The sequence below is a fragment of the Setaria viridis genome, chromosome 5 (assembly GCF_005286985.2).
Source record: "Setaria viridis chromosome 5, Setaria_viridis_v4.0, whole genome shotgun sequence".
NCBI classification, from domain to species: domain Eukaryota; kingdom Viridiplantae; phylum Streptophyta; class Magnoliopsida; order Poales; family Poaceae; genus Setaria; species Setaria viridis.
The window spans coordinates 1,980,717-1,992,787 of NC_048267.2; the positions used below are offsets into that span (position 1 = coordinate 1,980,717).

Below are 12,071 nucleotides of genomic sequence, written 5' to 3' on the forward strand. Positions count from 1 at the left end.
AATTTAAGTGCGTGTAGCTCCTTTCGTCCTTGTTAGCACTATCAAGCAAGACGTCAAGGATGCCATGGTAGGCAAATTTAACTATTTAGATTATTTTTTTCTTGGTGCTAAGCACTTGGATGTAAGTATAAGGTGTGCTGATGTCAGCATGGGGATTAAAAAAGACACTGCTCATTTCAAGATGGAGTTTCAAGTGAAACATGCACACGAAGAGAGGTTATTGCTACGGAAACATTTGCATACAGCATCCTAGCCGTGGTAAAAAAAACACACACTAGAGCCATGCATGTGCGGCAAGTGTCCAATATGCATGGCACCAAAGCATTCTATACATACTGTGTATACATTCCGGTAATTCTCACACAAATCACCTGTTGCTAAGAGTATCATACTTTCATCCTTTTTCTATATATACATAATATGTAATCACGCTTTAACCTTCTTTTTTATCTGCACTAATCTTAATTACTTTTCTCTGTCTCGTTTTTTCCCTTCCTCGCTAAACAAGTAGTAGCAGCTATTGTCGGCCGATCACTATAGTATCATCAGTAGCATTTGAGGCTGGTGTGGTCGGCGTAGTTCCCTGGCACGCCATCCATGAGGCACGCCACCGGCGGCACCGTGGGCGTGGTGGCGTTGCCGTAGACGTTCCAGCAGAATGGGTCGTCGACCGTCTGCCCCGCCGCCGGGAGCAGCTCGACGTCGGAGAGCGTGATGTTGGTGCAGGGCACGGCGTCGCTGCACCCGAAGTGGATGGGCGCGCTGCGGGCGTCGTAGGTTCCCCGGATGCCGGCGTAGGAGACGCCGGAGACGAAGACGGCGGTGGTGGCGTTCTCGCAGCTCTTGGAGAGGCAGTAGTACTGGTCGATGATGATGGGGTTGCGCACGGCGTCCATGCGCACGTTCTCGAACGACACCGACGACACGGAGCCCGACCCGCCCTGCCACGTCTTGATCCGGACCCCGTTGTCCGAGTGGCGGATCACGGCGTTGCGCACGGTGATGTTGGCGACGCACGCCCGGGTGCCCTGCTTCCCCAGGCTCCCGATGCTGATGCCGTGGCCCAGGCCGCAGGTGACGTTCTCGATGTGCACGTTGAGGGTGCCGGCGCCGATGGAGACGCAGTCGTCGCCGTTGGAGACGGCGGTGTCGGTGATGAGCACGTCCTGGGTGTTCTCGACGTGGATGCCGTCCGTGTTGGGGCTCCCCTGCGGGGAGCTGATGGACAGCCCGCTCACGTGCACGCCGCGGCAGCTGTCGAACCGGAAGTGGAACTCCGGGCTGTTCTGCACCTTGAGGCCCTGCACCGTCACGTTGTTGCTCGTGAAGAACCTCAGCATCTGGATGGTGACCATGGAGATCTCAACGTCAGTAAGGCTAGCAGTAGCAGTATTACTAGTACAAAGACGGGCCGAAGGAAGTGGCAGTTAATGCGGTTAAAGTCGTTAGGCCACTTACCACTGGGCTGTCACAGGATGTTCCGTGGCCGCTTGATCCGCCCTGGCCCTGCAGAGGAGTGGAAAGCCAACTCAGACTATTTTCAGGCACTGCAGCTCGTAGTAGAACATGTTGCAGGTAATAAAGGTTACCTTGTGGACCTTGCAGGGGAGCTCCCACCAGTTCTGGCCCTTGCCGTCGATGAGCCCGGCGCCGCGCAGCGTCGTGCCGTGGGCGTTGTAGAACACGAGCCAGTTGCGCTTGTTGTTGGCGGGCCACTTGTCGGGGTCGCTCGGCGCCACCATCGTCCCGTCGAGCTGCACGCGCACGCCATTGGGATCACCAACAAGTCCAAGCAAAGTCTGCATTTCGTCCACGGCGGCCGGGTACTATACGACCTACGACGTACCTGGATGGTGACGCTGCCCTGGCACGGGCCGGTGAAGACGGTGGTGTGCACGAGGAAGGAGTAGCCGGCCCTGGCGAGCACGACGCCGTCCCCGTCGTCCGCGCACGCGGTGTCCCACGCCGTCTTGATGGCGTCGGTGTCGTCCGCCACACCGTCCCCGACGGCGCCGAAGTCCTTCACGACGTCGTACACGGCCGCCGCGCCGCCCGACGCGGGCTCCGGCGCCGGCTCGGGCGCCGGGTACGACGACGGAGGCGGGGCCGGGGGAGAGACGGGCCGCGCGTGCCGCCTCGCGCTCGACGGGCCCGGAGCCTGGGAGTGGGAAGGCGCGTGCGCGTGCGCGGAGTTGTGCCTGGTGTGCTTGGTGTGGCGGTGGTGGCGGCCCTGGGCGCCGCCGCAGAGGACGGCGAGCGCCAGGAGAAGAGCAATGGCGGTCCTGGCGGCGACCTCCATTAGCGCAGCCGGTAGGACTAGCTGATGAGCTTAATCCTGGATCCTCGCACTACTAACTCGAGAAGTTGAGATTACTGCGCTGTGAGCGGAATGGGTGAGCCTTGGATCACCGGGCGCGCTTATATACACGCGCGCAGGCAGGCCGAGGTGTGCGACGGCGTGCGCGGTCGCTGTCGCGGGGATCCAGCAAGCTACTATACCTGGCTGGCTAGGACGAGCTGAGCTAGCTATCTAGAGTCTAGACTGCTGGAGGCGAGGCGAGGCGAGGCAGTTAGCCGCAGTGGTTGTTGGATTGGAGAAGGTGGCGAGGGCGAGCGCGCGGATTTATAGGTGGCGCGCGCGCCGTGCTCAGGAACAGGGAACGGGGAGGAGGAGCAGGAGGAGGGCGGTGGTGGTGGTGGTGGGAGAGCGCGGTAGTGGAGGCCTCATCAGAGGCTTGTTATGTGGCTGCTCTTGGCCACCCGCGCCGAAGGGCGGCCCGGTTTTTCTAATGGCGGCGACCGACCGCGCGCTCCACCGGTGGCCACGGCCGGCCCCCCGCTTTTTCAGCGCATTGCGTCCCCGAGCGTGCGTGCGCTGGTGCACGGGCGCGACCGAGCATGCACGAGCACGGCCACGGGAACGAACAGGGGAAAGACTTGCCAAAAGAAGAAGTAAAGCGGGGCGGCGAGGCGAGACGACGAGCCCCATCCGGAGTGGTCGCCGGGAATATTCAAGCCCTGCATGATGGACGACAAACTCGCACTAGCGCTTGCCTGATCGGTTCCGCTAGCTCTCGATCGCCCCGCATGCGGCCGGTCGGCGCCGCGCGTGCCGCCGCATGCCGTCGCCGAGTTGCCGTTCCGTCATGTTTCCTTGGTGTGCCGCCGGCGCGTAGCTGCCCTGCGCCTACAGCCTACGCGTGTTCAATTCGCGTCCATCACTTTCGAGAGGAAAGCATGCATTGGGCCGGGGGATAGAGATGGACAAGTTGGATCGAGGACCAAATCTTCCTTGTTCCGAGTGGGCATGCACTGCATTATTGCTCGATCGGTGAAAGAAATTGGGTCTACGAGAACGAAGCCGACCGATCGATCGACCTCGCGGCGTGATTGGCCGATGAGCTCCATGCGTGCGTGCGCTCTCATGGTCATAGATTGCTGCTGCTGCTGCTGAGGTGAGCGAGCGAGTGCACCGGCGAGCAATCCTGATAGCGCCACCACTAGCTAGGTCGTCTCCGGTAAAGTTACTAACTAGGTGGCGATTTGCATATATACACATATATATTTATATATATCGAAGTGGATTAACCCGATCTTGCTAGGGGCGGTGGCGGGGGATGGACCGCCATTGGAGCATGCACGAGCACGATCGATGGATGGAAGCTTTTGATCGACGCGAGTACGTGCGCGTGTTTTTGATTGCGGTAAATTTGACGGCCACAAGATTTTTGATGGTGCCCGAGTGGTCCATTTGGCGACTAAACAAGTGCATTAGCAGCAACGGCGTACTGCTTCGCCATGGACGTGGTGCTACCTGCACTTGCACTCCATCAGGGTTGCATTGAGGTCGATCGATCGGTAGTAGAGGGGGAGTAGTCTAGTACTTACCTACTAAAAGATGCACTACTACTACTACTACCAGTAGTAGAGTAGAACGTAGCACGCGTACTAGCATAGCATGATAGCGTTGGTTGGAGATTAGCTTCAACTTTCAAGATAGGCGCCCAGCAGTCGGTTTCGCTGTTGTTTCTGTCATCTGATTGGGGAAACCATGCATGCTGTTTTGCAGCTCCAGCCACAACCACTGCGCAACCTAAATACAAATGATGTCACTGAAACAAGGAACTCCTTCGATGCGTCCGTAGCAGTACAAGACAGAAATTCTCGTCGTCAGATGTTACATGTCACCCTCACAAAATTAAGTGCCAACTACATGTGCGGCAGTTTTCGACCACGCTAAATCCCTGGTCTTGATTCTTGTACAATCCCTTGCCGCATGGTGTTACTAGCCAAAAACTGCAATTTTAGCAACTCCATGTTTGGTTGGAAGGAGTGCATTCTTCAGCTGTGTCAGTGTCGTCGCCATTCGGAAAGTTGAGCAGACAGAGAAACCACAATGAAGCTCACCAAATGGCAATCAGCTGAGTTAATCAAACGTCCAGTTTTGGAAGTATTAGGCACAACAAAGTGGTTCACTTAACTGCAAGCAACCATTCAGGATTGTTAAGTTTGCAGTGACAGATCTTTTCCCTCTCTGACAAAGTAACACTCTTTGCTGCAAATAGCTAGTAGGCATATTTTTATACAAACTGCTGATGCTACTAATAGACAAAAAAGTTCATAGGTCCAAGTTTGTGCCACACTTTGGGTGGACGGGTTTCCGGTACTAACAAAAGGAGAAAGCAGAGGGGCCGATGGATCTGGTGAGAACTTAAATAAATCTGGAATTGCAATGGCACGCACCGTGTGTTGATATGTTTAACATACTTGTTACTCCATACTTGTCTGCAGAACACTGTCGGCCGTGTGCAGTGTGCTGCTCAACAGTTAACCTGCAGTATAACCATGCATATTTTGGGTTGACTGGGATCCGTGCATGATGATTTTACACTATTATTGTTTATGCGATCGTTAAAGATGTGTTACAAAAAGGAAGAACACACATATACTGCATACCGTCAGTGATTCTAGTTGACTGAAGAGCAGCGCCTTGCTAACTATCATAAGTTCATAACATTAAGCTGTATGTGCAATCTGCATCATTGCGATAACAAGATCTACATAGAGATCGAGGACGTGGTTCGATTAATTATTGTACAGATACCTTGGTGACAATGGCATAAGTTTTACAGAGCCAGCGGCGCTGTAGTTGAATACCATTAACAACATCTACATTGACTGACTGAAGAAAGGAAAAGTTGGTTCTGTACCATCGAAAAAGATCATGATTTCCGGAAAATATCATTAAAAAAATATCGCTACGTGAAATACCAACGAAAGATGATCTATTACCTGAAAATAACATTCTGTGAAGAACGCCGTGAAACTTGTCCAGCTCACGTGTATAGTGCCTGGCACACATTTCTCATGCATTATGCGTAACCCTAAGCAATTAACCAACCGTATTTAGCTGCACGTTCTGACCATTGCACCTAAATTCTAAGCTGACAAAAAAAAAGAATAGTTCTTTTATTAAATTGCGCCAGCTAGGATTTGAACTTAAGACCTTTGATCTTGATGCCATATTTGAGCTGCATGCAACGAGTATTCTGCAGCCAAGTTTTTATTTTCCTTTTTTAGAACATTCTGCAGCCATGAGTTGACTGGTAGCCAAGAGTTGCATTCTGCAGTTGTTTAGTGTATTTGGAAAAGGAAAACATTCAGCTGTACTGGCACCGTCACTGCAGGTGACAGTTGAGACAACCAAAGATCAAACTCAGAAAACTGAGCGAGGGAGCGCTAGGCCCAACATAGTTCTATATTATGGCAAAAAAACCGCAAGCAAAAGCATTCAGAACCGGCAACCGCTAAACTAGCAGTAACCAGTGTTCTGACCGGGATACTTTTTTTTTTTGAAAAATATTCTGACCAGGATGCTCTCTTTACTGACAGTAGCCATTTCTAAACTGCACATGCTACCTACACTGATCATCCAAGTTTGTGCCGCACTCTGGGTGGAGATGGAAAACGAAGCCGCTGATCAATCTGGTGATTGAACTCATAAACAGATCAGCAGCTGCCAATGGCAAGTCCCACCCCATATGGGCAGAACATAAGGACATTTTTCAGCGGGGTCCTGCGCTGTATAGTGCATCGGCTTTGGCTTCCCTTTGCAAAGATTCCCTTCAGGTTTTTGTCCCAGACTAAGGAACTAAGGTGAAATCTGAAATTGATTCCGTCGGTGAAGTTATCATGCTCTGCACTGCAGAGCGACAGCATGAATCCTAGTCAACTGTGAGTTATCATGCATCAACTTAGTTTTTCAGGTTGAAGCATGGGGATTGGGTCTTCTCACTGTCAGTCCGAGGTGGTAAACCAGCCAGCAACGCTGCATCTATACGTGGCTCAATCCTATACACGTGCCAGATCAAGATCCTTTCAGATAGGAGTATAACTCATACAGCACGCTAGTGAAACAGATGCACGGTCGTCTATTATGATAGCGCGAGCAAAAAAAACCTGTCAAGCTTGGATCGTAGATCCGGTAAACGGTCAACGTTCGGATCGCAAGCATTTGATCAGCAAAACATTACGAGAAGGTGACCAAACCAAATGAGAAATGCATGATATGTTAAACGCTCAGCTTTTGGTTCATGTTTAAGTGATTCACGGTTCAACAGGGAGGCCTCATGCCCTCATGGTTGGTAGCTGGCACTGCACTAAAGTTAGTTCTTGAGGCAGGCAACTATGGGGACACACTTGCTCATTACAGTCTTATGGATTGACAGGCTTCAACTCCCAATGCTAGTGAAAACTGGTACAGGTTCATCAGGAATGAGAAGAATTCCGGATCACAAGGTGGCCATGCAACGCAGGACCCATCCGCAGATGCGTCCTAGCGGTTCCAAGTGTATGTTAACACCAGACATGAGTGTATTCAGAAAGACGGCACCGCATTCATCAGTACAAACGAAAATTCTAAGTTCAGACAGAGACTACAGGCAAGGGCCCTCATTCCACAGGGAATGGAATCTTTTCAATTTATAGCAGTCCATCCCTTGCGGGGAAAAAAGAAAGATATAGAAGTCCATTCTTATACATGCCCTGCTAAAAGATAATGTGATGCACATTCAGTGGGGCCTGTTTTCTTTGTTGTGTAGAACTGAAAAGGTGCCTCCAACGTGCTCCCGTCTTATGCAGTCACAGTCACACGAGCAGCATCCCGCTTCGCTGCAAACTCCAGCTCCTCTGGCGTGAAGGGAAGTGGCTTTGTTGGTGCGGGCAGGCGGCCAATGCTATCAACCTTGTCTTGCTGCTTGGGTGGAGGCCGTGCCGCCTTTGGCAGAAGGCGGCCCTTCTTCTCAAACCACTCAGGCTTCAGGAGCGCCCGGAATCCAAGCTTGTTGTAATACACTAATCTTACTGTTCCACCAGCAGCTTCAACTGCAGCTTTTGCCCTAGCAGTCGTCCTTGATACCTGAAATTTTCAGCGCGTGTACTATGTTATGAATGGGTTTCAGAATTCAGAAATCAATATGTAAATAGCACCAGCAACCGCAAAAGGACAGAATTAGGGCACTGAAGTATCAAACTCATCCACAGCAACTGATTTAAAGAACACTATCATACAGAAAGACAACTGAAGGAAATCATGATGTTGCCCTTTTAGCCACCTATATCATCCCATTAGGAATCATTTTGCATTACCTGGGTTCATACCAAATGATACTGATAAAAGATAACTAATAGTATAAGCTGAACTACCTAGTTCTCTACCAAGAAACCAGTCATCACTCATCAGTAGCCAGCATGGTTCCAAGCAAGGGAACAAATAACCATGCTCATGCTTGAAGCTTGTGGCATCGCATGCAGCAACAAACAGGAAAAAATAATATTGCAGGTAATGTCCATAGATTCACTTTAGATTTCAGGAAAATGTGCATGTCATTTGGACGTCAATGGGATTGAAAGAAAATTGAACTCCCTAATCACCTTCAGAAAAAAGTCATTATCCTTGTACGCAGCATGATTGCAGGCTATGGACAGGCTAGTAGATCATGTGGAGAAATAAGCTCCATATGGAGTATCAGTAGATGTCCATCTCATGTTTCAAGCATGTCTCATCACATGCAGCAAGAAGCAGAACATAATCTTTATATGTAAAAAGCCAGGAGTTCATTTTGAACTTTGAAGACAAGCATGGCATTCCTGACAAGATAGCTTGCAAGGAAATAAGAACTGTAAGAGTAAATTTCCATCCTTATTTTCTAAAAGAAGGTTATATTTACCTCAAGGTGAATAGGCCATTTGATTTCTTCTGCTCCACGGCCCATTAAACGGATACCATCTTTTATTTGCTTTCCAATGGCACCTGTTTCCTGGCAAAGTGGGATACAGATGCTCATGTCATTTAAAAAACACAGAAGTATACAATGTTCAAGAAATAATTCTATAGTACCTTCAGTGTCTTCATCGTGATCAGTTCAGAGGAATCGATTTTTCCAGCATTGATGAGCTTTGCGATTTTCCCCAGTCCACAGGGCTGATCAGAAGGAACAGTAATAAAAAATATATATTGTCATACGAGCTATTGCCGATCATGGTCAAAGAGGTTCAAGTCATGCATGAGCGTGGAGATGGAGATGTGATCATGCTTCTTATTCCATCATTTCCCCTTTTCTTGTCCCTTGTGGTGGGTTCACCATATGGGGCCCAACGCACATTCTACCTCAAAACTAGACTAGAACACCCATCCAATTAGTCCAACCACCCAGATGGGTCACATGAACATGTTGAACAAATTATAAATTCTAGTGTTGCTAGGTTCAGAACCAAATCAACAGAACTGACAACTAATACATTCATTAATGCAGTTAACTATTTTCAATGACGCTAATTGAATAAGAAACATGATTTGCCCAAACAACTGTTGATCTTAACATTATGAATGTACAGAATATCTATAAAATCTAGTATTCATTGACTTGGAGAAGGCGTATGACAAAATACCAAGGGATGTTATGTGGTGGGCTTTGGACAAGCATAAAGTCCCAATGAAGTACGTTGGACTTATTAAGGATATGTACAACAATGTTGTAACTAGAGTTCGAACAAGTGATGGCGACACAGATGACTTTCTGATTAAAATAGAACTACATCAAGGGTCAGCTTTGAGCCCTTATCTATTTGCCTTGGTGATGATGAGGTCACAAGGGACATACAAAGGGACATCCCTTGGTGTATGCTCTTCGCGGATGATGTAGTGCTAGTTGATGAAAGTCGAGCAGGAGTACATAGGAAACTGGAGTTGTGGCGGGAGACCCTAGAGTCCAAAGGTTTTAAAATCAGTAGAACTAAAACTGAATATATGAGATGTGACTTTGGCACTACTACACATGAGGAGGGAGATGTCAGTTTGGAAGGCCAAGTAGTGCCCATGAAGGATACATTTCGATATTTAGGATCAATGCTACAAGCATCAGGGGATGTTGATGAGGATGTTAGCCATAGAATCAAAGTGGGGTGGATGAAGTGGTGCCAAGAATCAGGATTTTATATGACAAGAAGGTACAATTGAAGCTAAAAGGCAAGTTTTATAGGACAATGATTAGACCTGCAATGTAGTATGGTGCAGAATGTTGGCATACAAAAAGATGACATGTCCAGCAGATAAGTGTTGCGGAAATGCGAATGTTGCGTTGGATTTGTGGTTATACAAAAAGGGATCGAGTCCGTAATGAGGATATACGTGATAGGTTAGGGGTAGCACCAATTGAAGAAAAGCTTATCCAACACCGGTTGAGATGGTTTGGACATGTCCAACGGAGGCCTCTGGAGGCACCGGTGCGTAGTGGAACCATAAGCCGTGATATTAATGTGAAAAGAGGCAAAGGAAGACCAAAATTGACATGGGAAGAGGCAATAAAAGGAGATTTGAAGGGATGGAATATACCCAAAGATTTAGCCCTGGATAGGAGTGCTTGGAAAACAGCTATTCATGTGCTTGGACCCTGATTTGTGGCTCTTGTTGGGTTTCAACTCTAGCCTACCCCAACTTGCTTGGGACTTAAAGCTATGTTGTTGTTGTTGTTGCTGTTCATTCATTTGGGGAAAAAAGTTAAGGCCCTACAACGATATGCTTATTCGAGTATACTGTCCAATCTCCAATCCAATGTACTTGAAAGCAAACTAAGGTAGAACAGCCAAAATACAACATATTTTAGTTATTTCAGCTTCATTAGGTTTTGTTGGTCTTGTTTCCACTTAATGCCTGCAAAGTCTGCCACAAGATTGTGCTACAGAGCAGGGTCTGGGCCAAGTAAATGAAACATCTCCTGCTGTCATGCTTCTTCTTCTAAGCTCATTGTGAATTTCTGATTTCTGTGGGAGTAAGTCTACTAGAAATCCTATAATCATAGAACAAAAAAATGGCACATGGCAGGTCAGATAGCACTATGTCAACAAGTGATGCAAACATAGTTCTAAATGAGTTGAGCAACAACTCAGGAGATAACAAAAACCTTATACAGTGGCATAAGTTAGAACTTACAAGATGAGAAGTGAAATATGTCAACTCGGTGGGCAGAACACAGATGAACCACGTTATGGGCGACCCAAAGTTTTGCCATAGAAGCATAATTTAAATCAAGTATCATTTCAGGAGATAATTATGTCCAATTTGATGTCCTTACAGATTGTGGCTGATATTAGACTATATGAAACCTAATGCATGAAAATGCTGCTATGTCATCAATGTTCGAGGAGGCGCGGACACCACATTTGTCGAACACCTGACGCGCATGACGCTGTACTACGCCATCCGCAGCATAAATGCGAAGGCGGAGGGGGAATTAAGCAAGAGATCCTGCTGGAACCGACCTGGAATGTGAGGGAGAAGCGGTTCTTGAATCCACGTCGGGGCAGGCGGCGGCGAAGCGGGGTCTGACCGCCCTCGAAGCCGAACCTGGCAGTGCCGCGCGCCTTCTGTCCCTTGTGCCCGCGGCCGGCAGTCTTGCCCTTGCCGGAGCCGATCCCGCGTCCCTTACGCGTCTTCTGCTTCCGCGCGCCCGGGTTGTCCCGCAGGTCATTGAGCCGCAGCAGGGACCCCACCGTCCGCAGGGGCCTCGGCGCGGGCGCCGACGCAGCCGCGGCCGCCGCTGCCTGGGTGGCGTAGGAGGAGGACGCGGAGGCGACCCGTGGCGGCGCGAGGGGGAGCGGCCGGGGTGGGGCCGGAAGCGGATGCGGGTGCGGGAGGCGCCGGGTGGCGGCGGCGGCAGTGGTGCGGAGGAGGAGGTGGGAGGCGCGGCGCCACATGGCTGGTGGTGTTGCGGGCTGCCTTCCTCGCCGGTTCGGGTGGGCCGGGGCTGAGGGGGTTTAGGGTTCTTTCTCAAGTTGGTTTCTCGCGGCCTGCAGCTTGCAGAAATGGCTGGTTCAAATGGAAATGGCAGAACAGAAACTCTGCCGCACAATGGCTATGGATTTGCAACAAAATTCCTTCAGTTGATGCCATCTAGTAAAAATTAACACAATTCTACACTTTTTTTTCAAATTTCACTTACCAAACACACTAAAAATTGCCTCGATCTCTAAATTTCGAGATGAACTTTGCCTTGGGCATCAGCCTTCAAAACCGTGTCCTGAGATTATATGGATGGTATTACAAACTTTAGGGAGCCAGATATGTGGCTTTAAAAGTTCGGGGAATTCTTAGTACGTCCCAAGGTTTGGTAATGAGCTGTGTCAGTATTAAATCATGGTCAGATCAGCATTCAGTAATGCCTACAAGTGTTCAATACAGAAAAATAAACAAACCAAATAAGAAATGATATAGATACAAAAAGTTCCCTGTTTCTGCAGGGGTGCCCACTGTCCAGTGATTAATGGTTACACTTTGTTGGAAGATCCAACACTGGAATTTCGTTCTAGCAAGTCAATAAGGTAATCCATTCGGCAATAACTAGTATCATGCCAAGCTCATGTCTTAATACCTTCTACCTTCAAACCTCAGCTCGAGCAAAATAACGTGAAGACTGGAAGTTGAAATTGAAAAACTCAGTTCAGATGCGTCTCTGTTTCTCTAAACATTATCAGTCTTAGAATAGCAACTGATAACAGAAAATGTGACAAAAAAA

General features: G+C 49.0%; 2 protein-coding genes across 2 annotated transcripts; both read right to left on the bottom strand.

The window, feature by feature from the left end:
- Positions 1–289: 289 nt before the first annotated feature.
- On the bottom strand, positions 290–2,735 carry LOC117855293 (polygalacturonase At1g48100). The gene is made up of 4 exons (XM_034737603.2): positions 1,847–2,735; positions 1,590–1,754; positions 1,459–1,506; positions 290–1,340 (listed from the first exon to the last, which is right to left on the bottom strand). The coding sequence occupies exons 1-4, from the start codon at positions 2,297–2,299 to the stop codon at positions 546–548; spliced, it is 1,461 nt and encodes a 486-aa protein (XP_034593494.1). The 5' UTR covers positions 2,300–2,735; the 3' UTR covers positions 290–545.
- A 4,141-nt stretch (positions 2,736–6,876) lies between these two features.
- On the bottom strand, positions 6,877–11,332 carry LOC117856778 (uncharacterized). The gene is made up of 4 exons (XM_034739167.2): positions 10,819–11,332; positions 8,399–8,482; positions 8,229–8,318; positions 6,877–7,417 (listed from the first exon to the last, which is right to left on the bottom strand). The coding sequence occupies exons 1-4, from the start codon at positions 11,251–11,253 to the stop codon at positions 7,133–7,135; spliced, it is 894 nt and encodes a 297-aa protein (XP_034595058.1). The 5' UTR covers positions 11,254–11,332; the 3' UTR covers positions 6,877–7,132.
- Between the last annotated feature and the right edge of the window lie 739 nt (positions 11,333–12,071).